We start from the raw sequence: 19,850 nt of genomic DNA, 5'->3' as shown, positions 1-19,850 counted from the left end.
GGTTTCTGGAAAGTCCTGTGACACCCAACCTACAAACAACTGGAAGACTAAACTACAAAAAACCCCCGTTCCAGACTAGCTAGGGAGACCTTGTCCAGACTTCTGGCAAGCCCTTCGCCCGTACTTTACCTGCCAGAGACAAAACCTGGATATTTCTCATGGAGCAGAGATGCTGGACGCCAAAATCCCTTATCTGAGAACACCATCTCAAGAACAGGGCCGTGAGAGAGAGCATGGTCGAGATGTACCCTACGCCGATGTCTGTGACGTGGACGCATCTGTTGACAGAAGGACTGATTAGTTGATGGTGTTCAGTATTATTAATCTCTTTGTGCTTCCAAAAGGATCAAACATTCATATGGAGGAAGTATTAAAGGCCACTATAGACTGATTTTAAGAGCTGATGGTAATTTACCTATAAACACCTGCACACCCAATCTTTACTTATAAACACTACAACACCTGCACACCCAGTCTTTATCTATAAACAACATCTGAACACCCAATTTTTACCTATAAACACACCACAACACTTGCACACCCAGTCTTTATCTATAAGCAACACTGCAACACCCAGTCTTTACCTATAAACACACCACAACACTTGCACACCCAATCTTTATCTATAAACAACACTGCAACACCCAATCTTTATCTATAAACAAAACCTGCACACCCAATCTTTACCTATAAACAACACCTGCACACCCAATCTTTATCTATAAACAACACCTGCACACCCAATCTTTATCTATAAACAACACCTGCACACCCAATCTTTACCTATAAACAACACCTGCACACCCAATCTTTATCTACAAACAACACCTGCACACCCAATCTTTATCTATAAACAACACCTGCACACCCAATCTTTACCTATAAACACACCACAACGACAACACCTTCACATCCATCCAACTCCTAACACCCTCAGCCTTTCAACACCTCCCACCTTGGGGACCCAGCCCTCCAAACCTTACCTGTCGAGGGTGAGCTCCTCCAACTGGTTGAGGTCGCAGGCGATGTACTCGAGGGCGGCGTCCGTGATTCTCGGACACCAGGAGAGGTCTAGGGACCTCAGTTTCCGGAGGTTCTCCGCCACCAACTCGACTCCGTCGTCTGTGATCTTGCTGCAGCCGCTGAGGCTGAGAACTGTCAGGTTGGGTAGAGAGTGAACTGGAAGAGAAGTTGGAGTTAGTCCAGAGTTCTTTGTTGTTATTTCAGTTATTATCTTAGTTATTATTGGTCTTACTAGGTCACTGAGTCAAGAGGGGGTATTCTCATTGGTCTTACTAGGTCACTGAGTCAAGAGGGGGTATTCTTATTGGTCTTACTAGGTCACTGAGTCAAGAGGGGGTATTCTTATTGGTCTTACTAGGTCACTGGAGTCAAGAGGGGTATTCTTATTGGTCTTACTAGGTCACTGAGTCAAGAGGGGGTATTCTCATTGGTCTTACTAGGTCACTGGGTCAGAAGGGGGTGCTTCTTCTGTTTTGGGTTGAGGTTGTGTGACCCACTTCTGCCCAAAGGTAGAGTTAGTATATTCATTATTATTATTATATTGGTCTAAGTAAGTCCCTTGGTCAGAAAGGGGTGCCTTTCCTGTGTTCAGGAGTGTTTTGGGGTAAGGTTGCATAACCCACTTCCTGACCAAAGGTAGGTACATGTTATTACTATTATTATTATTATTATTATTATTATTATTATTATTATTATTATTATTATTATTTCACACAAACCTTTCATTTATTTCCATGAAAATACCTATGTTATGTATAGTGGTTGGGACCATCGCCTCACTTACAGGAGGTCCCAGGTTCGATTCCCAAATGAGCTGAAAACATTGCCCCCAATATATCTGTGGACCTAAACATTGGTTTTAGTACTTGGTAGTTAGAAAACTGTGGTTGACCACAATTAGAGTGGAGAAAAAATTGCTGTGTGACGAAAGGGTGACATCTTGCGAAGCCATCCTTCTGAGTAGTGAATTAGGTACCTGGTAAGCAGTCGACTGTGGAAGTCCAACCACCATAGAGAAGAGACTAAGGAGGTAGAGCAAAAAATGCAAAAATATAATCATAATATTCTCATATTTCCCAGGTAATGAGAACCTCCTAATTTGGGAAAATCCTCCTGGCATCTGTTGTGGGGGAAACCACCTCCTTCTTCAGCTTTGCTGGAATCATGGAATCTATTTCCAGGCCTGGAAAAGTGTGTGTGTGGGTGTGTGGGAGGGAGGGAGGAAGGGGAGCCTCCCACCCAACCTCCCTTTTAAGGAAACTGGAGAAATATTAAGAATTTTTCATTTATTTCCAAATTCGTCTGGATTTTTCATAAACGATTTTGGACGGATTTCTCGGGGGTGTTGTAGGGATTTAGAATTCCAGGTTGTGGATTGGGTAATCATGAGGCCACCGAGACGGGAATTTTGGTCCAGAACACGAGAGAAGGGCGTTGATTCGCCTCTTAAGTGAAGGTCAACAACAATTGCAACATTCGTGAATCACAAAGGAAGTGGAGGGAGAGAGAGAGAGAGACTCGTGGATCCAATACAGGCCTGTTCCAGAAGACAATCCATCATTCTATATTAACCGAAGCATTAACTCACGTACCAGGCAGTCAGTTAAGTGGAGTGAGGTTGCGAGGTTGCAACCGAGGTCAAAGAACCCCACTTACCAAAACCTCACTCCAGAGTATTTAATTAAAACTGGAAACCTCATTCCTTCCAGCCCAAAACCTCACTTCAACCTCTTCTCCACAGCAAAATAGGTCCAGGCACTTGTCCACTGCCCCTGGAACCACCCCGCGAGGTTACCCAAACCTCCATTTGCTTAACCTTAGAGCCAAATTCCTTCCAGCCCCAAACCTCGCTTCAACCCCACCTCTCCCCCACAGCAAAATAGGTCCAGGCACTTGTCAATTGTCGCTGGAACCTGGAACCACTTGTATTGTGAGACTGAGTGCAAACGACAATGGGAGAGAATTGTGGGGGAGGGGGTGTTCTTGGAAGGCGACAATTGTGTGTGTGGAGACGAGAAGGGGGGGCGAGGAGGAGGAGGAGGAGGAGGGGGTTTGGAAAGGGGGATAGCAAGGGCATTACCCTCTTCCACAGAAATGCGAGTGAAAACGACCCTCTCGGGGGTGTTGAAACAATGGTAATTTTCTTGTATTCTTAAGCTCTACACATTTCAGTTCCATGAGGTCTTGTCCGTCTATCTATCTATCTATCTATCTATCTATCTATCTATCTATCTATCTATCTATCTACATACATGGCTAAGTGGTCTGAGTCACTGTCACCCTAGCCCCAACCCAAAAAAAGGAATTTGAAGACCTCTTATCTCATATCATTCCAGTCCCATTCCCACTTAAAATGCTGAATGGTGGATGACTCCACTGTGCAAAAAAACTTCCATTACATTAGTTGCTTGATACTCTCATACAGGAGGCTCACTAATAGTATGTCGAACCCCTATACAGACATTTATCTTTATCTAGCCCGTACTCTCGTTTTCTGGATGCTAAGGACCAGACCTTTTCTGAGTCTTCTTTTCTTCCCTCTCAAGAATTATGGACTGTATACTCTTTTCACCAATCTGTCAAATCTGGAGGGAAGATTCAGGATGCTTGTAAATCTGACCTGCAGATTTAGTGTCCATAGGGCTGTTTCCCTTGGTGAAAGATTCCATCTGATCTTCCTCAAGAGTTGAAAGGTTCCAGAAATGAAGGAAGAAAAGTCTGTATACGATTCTAATTGCTCTTTAAAATGTTTTAGGTGGTTGACACTCTGGGAATTTGTAACTGACTTAAACAAAATCTTTCTCAACTCCTCTCGTTCGAAAGATTCAGATTGACTGACACAAAGACCTGCTGAACCACTGATTATAATCAGTTTTTTTTTTACACCTTCACTGCAGATTCCAGCTGCCTGGAACGATAATGTTTTAAACTGGTACTTGCCAGAGGAGAGATGGGGTCTGGAATGAATAAATTCTGATGCCAGTTCCTGGAACGATGTTTTAAAATGGTACTCACTAGGGAACGTCAAGAGTCTGGAATGAGTACCTTTTGATGTCAGTTCCTCTCTACGGCAATTCCAGAATTCCAGGCATCCAACACACATGGAAAGATTTGAATTATCCCAACTGGATAGTCATATTATCTGATTTTTAGCTGCCTGGAACAATAATGCTTCACCATGGTGCTTGCTAGAGGAGATATGTGGTCTGGAATGAGTACCTGTCCCTCTCCAGGGCAATTCCAGAATTCCAGGTATCCAAAACACATGGAAAGATTGAGACTAACCCACCAGCAGATTCTTATTCCCTGATCTTTAAAGAATCCTTGGTAGATCCAGCCTACTACAATGCAATCCTTTGTTCTGCTGAGTGACGTGATTCAGTAAGATAGGATTTAGAGACATCCTTGAGCACAAAACGATAGGATTTAGAGGCATCCTTGAGCACAGACTTCTGTCTAGGATACATCCCAGTAACAAATGCTTTGTTCTCAATCCATAAAAATACAACCAAATGCTTGTTCTTTCCTTACATGCTTTGTTCCAGAATTCCAGGGACATCCAGCTGGTCCTCTTTGTCCGGTGCTGGAGCCCTCACGCATGGAAGGCTACGGTGCTCTATCAACTTGAACATTCAAAGTCTACCTAATCCCTTTTTCAATCTTTGAACTTTACCCTTTTTTTAAAGGGGGTTGGTAGGTAGGTAGGTAGGGGTTTAGGGGGTGGTTATTGCCCCCCCAACTTCTAACCCACGTCCCAGACCAGAGAGTGTTTTTCAGGGGAATATATTTAGAGGTCGTTCGTGGGACGAATAGATAAGAACGCACCCTGGATTTCAAAGGATCTCTTTAAATTCGGACTCTCTTTCTCTCTCTCTCTCTCGAACTCTCGAACTCTCTCGAACTCTTGAACTCTCTCTCTCTTTCTCTCTCATCTCTCTCTTTCCTCTTTTGTTAGCGGATTATGCTGCAAAATACTTTACAACCTTTTTATATCTAGATTTTGTAAAATATGGAAATCTAGATTTTATATTTTTGACACATTCCTAAAAATATTAAAAGTTACTTAAATATCTTATTATAAATTTAAATGCAGAGGTGGATAGATAAATAAATGCCAAAGTAAAACTGCACTATAAGAAACATAAAGAAACGTGAAAATTTGTAATATATAGGTACAATGACAAACAGATGATAAAATTCCTAAAACTATAAAAAAAAACAGCTTTAGAACAAATAAAACGTTTGAGAAACTATGACTTATACACGTTTATGTAAAAATATATAAAACAACCTTTTGGTAAAACTCAGAAAGTTTGATAAACCATCATACAAAAATATATTTTTAAAAAGCTTAAAATCTGTAAACTCGGAAAGAAAAAAAACTCGAGTTTTAATAAAACCATACTTGACAAGAAAGAGAGAGAGAGAGAGAGAGAGAGAGAGAGAGAGAGAGAGAGAGACGCACCCATCTACCTGCCATTGTGTATGTGAGCAAGCTTTAAAAGCACCCAGGTAGACTTTTATTTGCTTTTCTTTTAAATTTTTGCTTTCCATTGGCAAAATGCAGCACAGACCAGGACACCCCATTATCCAGAGGTCCTTTAAGGCGGATATTATTGTACTCTCTCTCTCTCTCTCTCTCTCTCTCTCTCTCTCTCTCTCTCTCTCTCTCTCTCAGAGCAACAACTTCTCTAACACAATGATTTCAAATAGTGTGTTTTAACCCCGTAGAGATTTTCAAACTCCTATAACATTCCATTTGTCTATTAATCATTTATTTTTAGGGAAGTTCGCCCACGTTGGGTCTGGTCAGAGATTGGAAGGGTTACCAGCATGGTCTCTAAAGAAACAAGGAACTTGTCTGTGACAGAGAAAAGTAACACTTTCCTAAGGAACAATGACGTTCACAAACACAGGATCTAAGGAACACAAACAGTAACAGGTTAAACAAACAATGAACGTGTTTGTGCAAGAAAAATTCTGCACAATCACAAACAAACGCAAAAAACGAAGACACTAAAATATATATAAAAAAATATAGAAAATTGGGCACCGCAAATCTAATGGACCTTGAATGCCCCAGTGGGCCAACCTTGGCACCACTTGGAAGTTGATTTAAAGGGCCGCCGCGTGCCACAGGGGACCCCAGGTATTTGGCCCACCTAAGGGGTCTACTGAATTAGCCCAAATTTTGTTTATTTATTTATTTATTTATTTGTTTATTTATTCGTTTTTTTAGGTTAAATTGATCAAAAATTAGCAAATTTTGACGAAGCTGATTCTGTCCGTCCGCACTTTTTTGTTAGCACTTTTTCTGTCAGCACTTTTTTCTGTCAGCACTTTTTCTGTCAACTTTTTTCTGTCAACTTTTTTCTGTCAGCACTTTTTTGTGTCCGCACTTTTTCTGTCAGCACTTTTTCTGTCAGCACTTTTTCTTCCGTCACTTTTTCTGTCTCAACTCCGCACTTTTTCTGTCCGCCCTCAGATCTTAAAAACCACTGAGGCTAGAGGGCTGCAAATCGGTATGTTGATCACCCACCCTCCAGTCATCAAACATACCAAATTGCAGCCCTCTAGCCTCTGTAGTTTTGATTTTATTCAATGTTAAAGTTAGCCATAATCGTGCATCTGGCAACGATTTAGACCAGGCCACCACCGGGCCGTGGTTAAAGTTTCACGGGCCGCGGCTCATACAGCATTGTACCGAGAAGCTGTTTGATTCTAAACTATAAAAAAAAAACCTAAGCTGGAATCTGGAACGGTTCCAGAGGCTCCGCAAGACGGGAATTACACATTCCAGGAATCCAGGAATCCGGAAAGCATTCCAGACCAGGGATGATTATTCCAGGTGTAATTGGGAAAGTTTTGAGACAAGTTTTATTTTTTTTCTTTGTTTTTGTTATTAAGGGGGTGGGGTTGCGAGCCCCATGGCTCTGCAGAAGGCTGGCAGATAGCTTTGCCTTTAGTGAGGCTTGGGATGCTACCTCTCTCTCTCTCTCTCTCTCTCTCTGAATGTTTCTCTCTTTCTCTCTCTCTCGTCTCTTTCTCTCCCTGAATCTTTCTCTCTTTCTTCTTTCTCGGTCTCTCTTTCTCTCCCTGAATCTCTCTCTCTCTCGCTCTCTCTCTCTCTCACTCTCTCTCTGTTTGTCTCTCTCCTTAAATATTTCTCTCTCTCTCTCCCTGAATCTTTCTCTATTTCTCTCTCACTTTCCCTCTCTCTCTCTCTCTCTCTCTCTCTCTCTCTCTCTCTCTCTCTCTCCCCACCGGTGGATCCTATAGCATTAACCCGCGGTCACCCATCCGAGAACTGCCCCAACCCGAACATACAATCTCTGATCGACAAGGACAGGTGAAATTCTGAAATCACTTTTGGACCTTGGGATTAGAACACCTACCCCCCCCCCCCCCCAACCTCACCAGCCTTCTGGGGGGGGCATATCCCCCTATCTAGGGGGCGAGGGAGAAAGTGGGGTTAAATCCCCCCTCTGTGAACCCGGTAAAGGGGGAGGGGGGCCAAGGAAAGATTTTGGGGGGCGCATTTTAAAATTAGCAGTTGACTCATGATGAGGACCTTATAGAGAGAGAGAGAGAGAGAGAGAGAGAGAGAGAGAGAGAGAGAGAGAGAGAGAGAGAGACGAGCCGGCGGCGGCGGCGGCGGCGGCGGCGGCGGCGGCGACGGCAATGTGACATTCCTGAGTTTATAGGAAGTGTCTGTGGGTATAAATAGATTGGGTATGGGTTTATATAGGCGCCCTTGGGAGAGGTATGAGTTCATATAGACGCTCGGTTTGTTTGTTTGCGGAAAACAAACGAAAAAACGACGATTGTTTGTTTGTTTAGAGAAGTGTTTGTGTAATAATAATAATAATAATAATAAAGAGAGAGAGAGAGAGAGAGAGAGAGAGAGAGAGAGAGAGAGAGAGAGAGAGAGAGAGAGAGAGAGAGAGCTGGTATACCTTCCTCGGCCCACCCCGAAAGTTATTTACGTCCGGGTTATTAATAACTAAATACTGTACAAGACGCCATGTGGGTTATACCTCCTCGCTTGAGGGTTGTAGATGAATGTTATAATAATAATAATAATAATAATAATAATAATAATAATAATAATAATAATAATAATAATAATAATAATGTATAAATATATATTTATATAGAATTAAATTAGAGACAATAAGAGAGAATTAAACATTGTGTTGAATACAATGACTCAAGAGAGAGAGAGAGAGAGAGAGAGAGAGAGAGAGAGAGAGAGAGAGAGAGAGAGAGAGAGAGAGAGGAAGTTTGAAGTGGTATAAGGAAGGAACTTGATTAGAAAGAGAGGAATCAGAAGAATATGATAGATAGAAATGATGTACACATACGAATCTCTCTCTCTCTCTCTCTCTCTCTCTCTCTCTCTCTCTCTCTCTCTCTCATCACCTAAGAAAGAGAGAGAGAGAGAGAGAGAGAGAGAGAGAGAGAGAGAGAGAGAGAGAGAGAGAGAGAGAGAGAATCCAAGGTAAAGCAGTTATACCACCTCTGACGTCACATAGCGTAACATATTGACCGCCTTCCAGCCTTCCAGGACTGGCAGAAGCCTGGAACGGGTTCCTGCCTCTTCATTTTGACGTGTGCTGTGTTGCTGTGGCGTCTTCCAGCGGTCTCTCTCTCTCTCTCTCTCTCTCTCGCCGTTCCAGGCTCCTGGAAAATCAGCTTCGGGCTTTGTGGAAGGTTTCAAGAAGCTTAATCATTCTTTGGTTCAAGTCAAATGCTTTCCAGGAGGTCGAATGTTCAGCTGCTTCCAGGGAACTGGAAAGCGTTCCAGGATGTTTTTTCTTGTTAACGCAGGTTCTGGAAGCGGCCTGTCTTCAGCTATATCCAAGCTCTGCAAGACTTTCCAGTACCTCATTAGTCTCAGAGCGTTCCAGGATCTTATTCCTTCTTCCAGGCTTTCCAGCATCTGATCTACTGGAAACGAACACCGTTCCAGGGTCTTATTCCTTCTTCCAGGCTTTCCAGGACCTTATTCCTGGTTGATGTAGGGTCTGGAAGCGACTTGTCTTCAGCTATATCCAAATTCTTCCAGCACTTTCCAGCACCTCATTATTTATTGGGGTAACTGGGGTTAGCTTAGCTTGTTCCATGTCTTTCCAGGGCTTTCCAGACCTTTCCAGCACCTCGTCCTTTTCCGGCGTTACGGGGCTTAGAACCTACATCGTTTAGCTAGTTCCAGGTCTTTCCAGAGCTTTCCAGTACCTACCCCTAATCCATAAACTTGAATTGACCTGGAGAGAGAGAGAGAGAGAGAGAGAGAGAGAGAGAGAGAGAGAGAGAGAGAGAGATTTCCTTGTTCTCTCTCTCTCTCTCTCTCTTCCTGGGTCCACAACTTTGGGTTCGTCTAGGAAACACTGACGACCTCTCTCTCTCTCTCTCTCTCTCTCTCTCTCTCTCTCTCTCTCTCTCTCTCTCATTTAGATCTCCAATAATGAAAGTGTTTTGAGAGCTGAGTTTAAGCTGAGAACATTGTCATTAACAGAGGCCATTAACCCTCTTTCTTTGTATTCTTTAAAGGTGCCTAGTTCATTAGAGAGAGAGAGAGAGACAGAGAGAGAGAGAGAGAGAGATGTACATCATCATCATCAGTGTCAGTGGAGTGCCACTTTCAAAGCAGCATACGATTTCTGACCCTGGGGGAGTGCCAAATTCCACTGTCCCCTTGAGGGCACTTCTCATGACACATTCCAATGGAGATGCAATTTGGCCAAAGTTTCGTGACTTCCTGCTTATGGCCCACCCCTTCCCACCTCCTTTACACCCTCCCATATACCCCTAACCCCCCTTGGGGACTCCCCATAGGTGGGAAGTACCTCGTGGTATGTTAATATACTTAAACAAGTATAAATGTGTATGGGTCGAATTTTAAATTCGTGGGTTTGGTCCGATGGAGAGAATGGGAGAACGGCGCGAAGTCTTTTGTCTTTATAGTTGCTTTCACCATTCATTCACCATTCATTTGCCACAATCATTCATCTTCCTGTCACCATCATTCACCATCATTATCACCATCTTTACATACATAATCATATTCTCTCACTGTCATCCACACCATACATCGACCATTCCCCATTCACACATTATTCCATCACTATCATCGTCACTATGTCTTCACCATCTTCACCATCATCAGGTTCACCATCTTCGCCATCTTCACCATCACTATCGACCAGTACAGGTACCTGTCTTGTCCCAAGACCGTATCTTATCTTAACTTATCTTCGTCTCTCTAATTACCTGGGTTGGCGTACCCAGGTAAGAAGTGGTATGTACATATTTGATTTTATATTTTAATGCTGGGTAATTGGAGGGGTGGGTACCTGTTCACAGGTGAAAAAGGAATGTTCATTTACCTGTTCACAGGTGAAAAGGGTATTTCATTTACCTGTTCACAGGTGAAAAAGGTATTTCATTTACCTGTTCACGGGTGAAAAAGGAATGTTCATTTACCTGTTCACAGGTGAAAAAGATATTTCATTTACCTGTTCACGGGTGAAAAAGGAATGTTCATTTACCTGTTCAAAGGTGAAAAAGAGAGACTTAAGATTACATACACACCTGTTAAAAAGTATATACCTGTGTCTATAATGGACATACCTCTTTCCCGAAACAAACACATACACATACACACATACACAGACACATACAAAGTTTCCACCTCATGTACACTCGCCCAGTGGGCCATTACTGCCAAAATGAGGACGGGCCATAATTTGAAGACATCATGGATGTGCGTACATCAACTTTAAGTAGACGTGAATTTAATTCTATATTTATGGCTGATGGCAGAAAATCGAATATGCAATTATTTATTGTTTTTTGCACGAGAGAGAGAGAGAGAGAGAGAGAGAGAGAGAGAGAGAGAGAGAGAGAGAGAAACAGCAACAGCCTGGAGGAGATATATATATTGATTATTTGATGTTTTGATAATTTGTGCATGTGTGTGTGTGTTTGAGAGAGAGAGAGAGAGAGAGAGAGAGAGAGAGAGAGAGAGAGAGAGAGAGAGAGAGAGAGGATATCCAAGCGAAATAACAGGATTCGTAACGAGGAATCGATAATTAACAGAATCATCAACTTCTTCTTCTTCTTATTCTTCTTCTCTCTCTCTCTCTCTCTCTCTCTCTCTCTCTCTCTCTCTCTCTCAGCGTAAAAGAAAACATACCCACGTTAAGCAACGTGACTCATCCTATTGTTCGTGAAGAGAGAGAGAGAGAGAGAGAGAGAGAGAGAGAGAGAGAGAGAGAGAGAGAGAGAGAGAGAGAGAAAGCTGTCATTAAACAAAGCATCTCAGACACATGGTTCAAGAGGCCATTCTGTACAGGTTCAAAACGTGTTTATGAATATGAATTATGAATATGGAGGCGTCTCAATTAGGTCATTGGGGCACCTGAGATTCAGTGACCTACGATAGGTCACTGACCCTGTTGCGTGCGACGCCAGATAATGAAGTATCCGTCACTTAATCTCCTTTGCTTTGGAAAGATTGAAAAGTATCTCTCTCTCTCTCTCTCTCTCTCTCTCTCTCTCTCTCTCTCAAAAAACCTATTAAGAACCTTTCCTAACGGTTTTCCGTTCTCTGGAAACAGCGACTGAACGCCACCAAAATAGTCCACCTAGTGAACGCACCCACAGACGAGCAGGTGAGACGAGAGCTCCCATTGGCTGAGAGCGTGAGGCTCTCAGCCAATCAAATGAGATCAATAGTTTTCATAATAATAATAACAATAATAATGATGAACTTATTGCTCAATTAATAATAATAATAATAATAATAATAATAATAATAATAATAATAATCTCAGGTTTTTATTTCTTAATAAATCTTTTCATAAAAGCTTTGGCTATTTGTAATAGCATCGGCTAATTTGCTCCTGCTGGCTGCTAATAATAATAATTGCTGGTTCATAATGCTATTCTGGCATGCAACAGCTATTCAAGGCGATTCTGGCATGCCTCTATGGCTATTAGATTTAAAAATCTGAATAATGGTTTTAACCGAAACCTTACTGTACTCTGTGCTATTTCCTACTGCTTCGGCTACTAGCTAAAGCAACTAGTAGCTTTCCTGGGATATGGTCCTATTTAGGATGCCACGGTCTTAAAACTGAAATTCTCCAAAAAGGAAAAAGTTCATTTTTTGTTCCGTCAAAACAGCCGCTTGATATTGCTAATGGGATGATAAACATCGAAGTAAATAGCCGTGCTATTGGGCAAATGATCATCTATTTTTTTTCCATCTGCGAAAATCCTGGCAAGGTGGCCCAAGCGATATATTCTACCGGACAGTTTTAGATTATTTTAAGGTGACAATTATTGGGGGGTTATTCACTCAGTGAATGTTGGTACAAGTATTGCGGATTGTAGGCTAGGCAGTGAATAATATGGTGAATGAGTAATAGTGAATGAGAATAGTATAAGTCTCCTAGCAGACTTGAAAAGAATTTTCACTCAAGGTTGTGTTAACTCTAAATGACAAATGGTCGGGTGGAATTTGACCAAAATTGACACAGTGATACCTGAATAATTGAATGATATACTTTGCAAAATTGAAAACAAAAAATTCTTCCAAAATGGCTCCTGAATTTGATCTTACCTGGTATGCAAATTAGCTCATAAACATCATTTTTATTTGGTTGCATGACTCAAAACTTTAAAATTCAACAGAAAAATATATAAAGTGATTCAATGACATGAGTTCCTCACTATGTAAAATCATTGCAAATAATGTATACCTGTTTCTTGCAAGCATTCAAGTGTATTTACGAATGTGTATATTATGTATATACACAAGAATGTTCAGTGTATGAGTGGGCAGCCTACCCCGTCTGCCAAAACAGCTATAAAAACCCCTGCCCCCGGACCACATGCTTTCCTACTAATGGCTAAAGAATTTGCCAAAATATCTCAGCCTTTTTCAAACGACTGTTTGAAAAAAAATGGCTGAATCATAGTGGCAAATGGCGGTTGTGGGGTGCTCTGGGTTGCAAGGAATTCATTTGCAAAGGTGTAGAAGTGTATTTACATGTTGTATGTGATGGGGTGTGACAGATGTGTGTGGGAGTGTATGTTTGTATGTTGGTGCAAGTGCATACACTTACATAGACACAAACAAATATATAAATATATTATAAATATATATATATATATATATATACACGAGTGTGTATATGTATGTACACAGTACAAAACACAAAGTTAAACAGCATTTAAAGGTGTAGATTCTAGCAGTCTGCCCCATACACCTACACAAACACGCACAAACGTCATACACAAACATCTATATGGAAAGTATGCATTAATACAAAAAAATAAACAAAATTCAAAGTACTTATTTCAAAGATCATTTTTTCCTATTTTTTTTAATCATTCTCAGAAGAATGCACAAGAATAGACACATCTGGTCAAGGCGTGTCCGTGAGATTTAGGGGGGCGCGAGCGCGCGCACGCGTCTGATTCTCGGGCCGAACATGTATCAAAGTGACACCTTAAGGTCTGACTTGGTTCCTTCAATGAGGGGAGACTCCATCCTTCCCCAAGGATGGGGAAATGTCTTGAGGTACAGGCTGAGATTTCAGTAATGAGTTGGAGTTAATTTGTAACTTGGTTGAGAAGGAAGGAGGAGGAGGAGGAGGAGGAGGAGGAGGAGGAGGTGGAGGAGAAATTGGTTGAGGTACAGGCAATAGGAGGGGGTGGACTCCCAAGATAGGTGTGTTTCGTTGAGACTGGAGGTTCTTCAGGATTGGGGTGATTGGTTGAGCTATAGGAAAGTTTCTCATGGTGGAACCAGTTGGTTGAAGTTTAGGAAATGGTTCCTCAGGGTGGAACCAATTGGTTGAGCTTTAGGAAAGGTTCCTTAGGGTGGAACCAGTTGGTTGAAGTATAGAAAAGGTTCCCCAAGAAGCAAGCAATTGGTTGAGGTATAGAAAAGGCGGTTCTTCAGGGTGGAACCGATAGGTTGAAGTTTACAAAAAGAGGTTCCTGAGGGTGGAACCACCTGGTTGAAGTTTAGGAAAGGTTCCCCAGGGTGGAACCAATTGGTTGAGGTATAGGAAAAGGTTCCCAAGAATGGAACAAATTGCTTGAGGTATACGAAAGGTCCCCAAGAATGGAAAAAACTTAGTTAAAGTTAAAAAAAAGATGTTCTTCAAAGTGGAACCAAGTGGTTGAAGTATACAAACGGTTCCTCAAAACCACAGCACTTGGATAAACCTGTCACAAGATGGGTATTTGGGCACAAATGCCCAACACTGGGACTCAGCACACCCCTAAGAAGTGAAGGCCGGTACGTACCCTGTAGAAAGACCCCACCCCACACCCCGCGCCCCCTAGGTACAGGGGGGAGGGGGGGAGAGACCTTCTCCCACACTCCCTCCCCCTCTCCAACAATGTTGGGGGACAACACGAGTTACGGTACCTGAATGTGACAATGTTTACTCAGTGACTCATCTTGAGCGGTTGGCACGCTCTCTCTCTCAGTGCCAGGGGAGAGAGAGAGAGAGAGAGAGAGAGAGAGAGAGAGAGAGATCGCGTTAAGGCCATTGTCCCGTTTTTACGACATAGCTTGTCATTGTTTAAAGGGCTCTCTCTCTCTCTCTCTCTCTCTCTCTCTCTCTCTCTCTCTCTCTCTCTCTCTCTCTCTAATTATTATTATTACTGATATAAAAACAACTTATATGACTGATATAAAAACAACTATATATGATAGATATATATATATATATATATATATATATATATATATATATATATATATATATATATATATATATATATATATATATATATATATATATATATATATATAAATATATTTATAAACAAATAAGAAAAGAAACTGATAAAATAAATTGATATATAAATAGATAAATAAATAAGAAAATGATTAAACCCAAAGTAAATAAATGGATAAACTGATGATTATAATGATAAATAAATAAGAAAATTATAACAAAAATAAATAAAATGATAAACCGATAAATATGATGATAAATAAATAAGAAAATGATAAAACCAAAAATAAATTGATAAATATAATGATAAACAAACAAGGAAATGATGAAAACAAAATTTAACTGATAAATATAATGATAAAAAACTAATTAATGAAACGAAATGATAAAAAAAAACAAATAATCTGATAAATATACAAATCAGTAAAATTAAAATGATAAATTCTTTTTAAATTGATAAACCTGTAAATGAATAAATAAGAAAACAAATAATGAATGATTTGATAAAATGAATTAAAGAAACAAATAAATCCATAAATGATAAAACTGATAAATGTATAAATATATCAATAAGAAAATTATAAACATACACAAAGTATAGTGTCAGTAAATCGTGTGCATATCACCTGTGGTCTCTCTCTCTCTCTCTCTCTCTCTCTCTCTCTCAGCCAAATACCTCGGCTGTCACCCGTGCGACAAAGGGGTAGAGAAAAAGAGAGACACAGAGGTATTGTATATATATATTGAGAGAGAGAGAGAGAGAGAGAGAGAGAGAGAGAGAGAGAGAGAGAGAGAGAGAGAGAGTTAAATTAACAGAATCACAATGACTCGATATTATTGGAATATAATATTAAACTTAAATGTTTCCTTGAAGAAATAATAAAGGAATTCAATGTATATCTGGTACTCACTACCCAGGAAACACGGAAGACTCCACTCACCTGAAGAGAAAGAAAAATGTATTAATGTTATTGTGAGAAATAATTAAAAAAATGTTAAAGCAAAAATAATGAAATAATTCTGATTTTAATTTCATATTTCTCTAAGATATGCTTTTGATAAATGAGAGGGAGAGAGAGAGAGAGAGAGAGAGAGAGAGAGAGAGAGAGAGAGAGAGAGAGAAACTTGCTTTTCGATGTGTGACTTGAGGGAGAGAGAGAGAGACTGAGAGAGAGAGAGAAGAAACTTGCTTCTCGATTGTGACTTGAGAGAGAGAGAGAGAGAGAGAGAGAGAGAGAGAGAGAGAGAGAGAGAGACCCCTTTTTCAAAAGGGGGCCCTTTAAAGAAGATATGTGGTAACCAGAAACGCCACAGAGAGAGAGAGAGAGAGAGAGAGAGAGAGAGAGAGAGAGAGAGAGAGAGAGAGAGAGAGAGATTGACCGGACCTTCTCTTTCTTGCACGGCAATTGCTGTCAACATTTCCTCGGTGTGGGGGGTAAGAGAGATTGGGGCGAAGGGGCGGGGGGGGGGGTCCTAGCCCCCCCCCCTGACAGGTATGTCTTCAGTGGAATGAGTTGCGACACCGTCCCTTGATAATGAGTGCCACTTAGACAGGTATTTTGGCTGGCCTTCGACGGAGAAGAGAGAGAGAGAGAGAGAGAGAGAGAGAGAGAGAGAGAGAGAGAGAGAGAGAGAGAGAGAGAGAGAGAGAGAGAGGAAATGGCATATTATGCCTCTTATTCAAGGAAAGGTGTAATATTGAATATATTCATTTTTTCATAAGTTATAAAAATTGACAATTTCTCTCTTTCTCTCTTCTCTCTCTCTCTCTCTCTCTCTCTCTCTCTCTCTCTCTCTCTCTCTCAATATATATATATATATATATATATATATATATATATATATATATATATATATATATATATATATATTTTCATATATATAATTCTTTAGGATTTTCACGGCCAAATTTTTCCGTTTTTTCCCGAATTCTTTCCTTTTTTCCCTGACTTTTTTCCCCACTTCTTCTTCCTCCTCTTTGGCAGGAGAGAGAGAGAGAGAGAGAGAGAGAGAGAGAGAGAGAGAGACAATATACATATAACTATATATATAATTTATACCAATTTAATCCCAAAAACCAAAAACAAAAAACCTATATAAATAAAATAATAACAACTTGTAAAAAAAAAAAAAACAAAATGAATGGAGTTTTTTTTTTAATTCCTCGCCAAAGCTTTTGTTGCGAACAAAAAAAAAAATCGCTTTTATTTTTGGCAATTATTTGATGCCATTCCAATCGATGCTTTTGTTACCCTTGCGTGGAAATTTCTATAAATAAATTCCCCGGGTTTTTTATTTTGCCTCGAAATATGTCGTTTGATGTCTTTTTCCTGAAAATTAATGATGTGGGATTTTTTTTTATTTATTTGTGGATTACTTATTGCGTTTACGGGCGTGGTTGAGTCTTGGATGGGTGGTCGCTTTGAATGACAAGATCTGTTGGAATCAATAAAATCAATAAAATATTATGATATATATATATATATATATATATATATATATATATATATATATATATATATAGATAGAGAGAGAGAGAGAGAGAGAGAGAGAGAGAGAGAGATATATCTTTCAGAATATTCTTCCATTATATATATATATAAAAATATATATATATATATATATATATATATATATTATAAAAGAATCTCTCTCTCTCTCTCTCTCTCTCTCTCTCTCTCTCTCTCTCTCAATCACCCTTTCCCTCCCCATTTAAACCCACTCTCTCTCTCTCTCTCTCTCTCTCTCTCTCTCTCTCTCTCTCCTCCCCTAATATCCACTTTAATGACATGAGCTAAATCCGGAGAGACGTTGATCACTTTAAGACGAAAGGGGAATAAGGAATAAGAAGGAATAAAGTATAAGGAATAAGAAATAAGAAATAAGTATAACGAATAAGGAATAAGAACGAATAAGTGATGATAAAAGGTGTAAATGGGGAAAAGAAGTGAATAAAGAAGTATGAAAAGTGGAAAGCGAGATAAGTGGAATTAAGCGAATGGTGGAATTAAGGAGGAATTGGGAAATGTGGAGATAAAATGAGAAAATGAAATAAATATTAAGAATAGTGAAATGACTTATGATAATCATTATTATTATTATTATTATTATTATTATTATTATTATTATGGATTATTATTATTATTGAAAGTTATACGGATTATTGTCTGCGTATATAAGAGCGTGCTTGCGCGCCTGCAAACAATTCAGAGCACCCCACTGGTTTTATTCTCCCTTAATTTATCTGCAACATAGAGTTATCTCTTATCTCCTTCCACGTCATAAACCCCACATAAAGCCAGCTCTCTCTCTCTCTCTCTCTCTCTCTCTCTCTCTCTCTCTCTCTCTCTCTCTCTCTCTCTCAATTTTCCGTCTGCCAAAACCTTAAGTCATTTTCCTATGAATTTTGGTTAATTTTTCTGGTGGGTTATGGGGCTTGCAACCTCATCCTATAAGACCTTTTGTGAACAGACAAAATAAAATGGAGACTTTGCAGGTGAGAGAGAGAGAGAGAGAGAGAGAGAGAGAGAGAGAGAGAGAGAGAGAGAGAGAGACTTAAAACCTGTCGAGAAATAGCATCGTGGAATTCAACTGTGGTCACCCTTTCAAGTTCTGACCAGACTCATTGTTAATGGAATATTAACCTCCAAGTACCGATTATGTACTTGGTGGCGACACAACTGTCGTGGGTCGCAGTCAGGATAAAATAAGGCATTTATTTGATAGAATATGGAAGTATGTTGATTTTTGGTAGAAATTCACAGGAGGTAGAACTTTTCGTGTCTTATCTACAATCTCTCTCTCTCTCTCTCTCTCTCTCTCTCTCTCTCTCTCTCTCTCTCTCTCTCTCTCAGATTTCTGCATCAGCTAAAACACTTCCTGGACAATGACAATGAGAGGTGATTTGCGGAGATGATATTCATTATATTTTCATCATTCATGACTCATCATCATCATCATGGTCAGTCATTATTGACAGGCGAGACTGAGATGATTGATGATTGACAGGTGATTGATTGACAGGTGATTGACTGAGACTGATTTGACAGGTGAGACTGAGATGATTGGCAGGTGACTGACATTATAATATACAGACTCGTTTTACTGAGTATATTTTCTGAATGCATTAAGGCAGACCCAATCTCTCTCTCTCTCTCTCTCTCTCTCTCTCTCTCTCTCTCTCTCTCTCTCTCTCTCTCACCTTTTCTCTCTTTCTCTCCTCTCTCTCTCTAATCCTTTCAAAATCTTCTCTATATTCTCTATACTGAGTTTATTCTCTCTCTCTCTCTCTCTCTCTCTCTCTCTCTCTCTCTCTCTCTCTCTCTCTCTCTCTCTCTCCACAGTCGAGTTTGTTTACCTCAGAAAGCAGCCTGCGTGACGTCACACCTGACCTTTCGGTGTTGCCAGCTTCTAGGCCTTTCCACGCTTCTATAGAGAGAGAGAGAGAGAGAGAGAGAGAGAGAGAGAGAGAGAGAGAGAGAGAGAGTGCATTCCCGGGAATTCGTAAGCAGTCGTGGCAAGAGATTTATGATGTCTCATTCTTGTCAGGATCTCTCTCTCTCTCTCTCTCTCTCTCTCTCTCTCTCTCTCTCTCTCTCTCTGTAAATTCCTCTCCCCTAAAGCTACCGAGTTCACAGGGGCAGGGGGGGGCTTGGACCAGATGGCACAAGAGAATTTCGGGGCAGGCGGCGCCCTTTGAATCAAAGGGAGGCTTGTTGGGGCTTGTTGGAGAGATTAAAGATATTCCCCTGTTAGGAGACTCGTGTTGGTGAATTGTTGGGGAAGGGTTGGGAAGGGTTGGAGAAGTTTGTGTGTGTGGGGGAAAGTTATGTAAATAATAATAATAATAATAATAATAATAATAATAATAATAATAATAATAATAATAATAATAATAATAAAACTTTGTGTGTTGGGGACAGTTATAAATATTTGTCCTATAATAATATAATAATAATAATAATAATAATAATAATAATAATAATAATAATAATAATAATAATAAAACTTGGTGTTTGGGGACAGTTATATATATTTGTCCAGCAATAATAATAATAATAA

At 40.1% G+C, this 19,850-nt stretch overlaps 1 protein-coding gene across 3 annotated transcripts in view; it reads right to left on the bottom strand.

Annotated features, from left to right (window-relative positions):
- Positions 1–19,850, bottom strand: part of LOC136856300 (F-box/LRR-repeat protein 16) — a 79,449-nt gene that overhangs the window by 9,622 nt on the left and 49,977 nt on the right. For all 3 annotated transcript variants that reach the window (XR_010858306.1, XR_010858307.1, XM_067134050.1), the window contains exons 2-3: positions 984–1,179; positions 130–278 (exon numbers count right to left, since the gene is read on the bottom strand). Coding sequence is in view for 1 of the 3 variants with exons in the window: in XM_067134050.1 (XP_066990151.1) it covers positions 130–278; positions 984–1,179 (345 nt within the window). In the remaining 2 variants the exon portion in view is untranslated. The remainder of the gene's footprint in view (positions 1–129; positions 279–983; positions 1,180–19,850) is intronic.

This window comes from Macrobrachium rosenbergii, chromosome 35 (assembly GCF_040412425.1).
Source record: "Macrobrachium rosenbergii isolate ZJJX-2024 chromosome 35, ASM4041242v1, whole genome shotgun sequence".
NCBI lineage: Eukaryota > Metazoa > Arthropoda > Malacostraca > Decapoda > Palaemonidae > Macrobrachium > Macrobrachium rosenbergii.
This window is presented reverse-complemented; position numbering and strand designations above follow the sequence as displayed.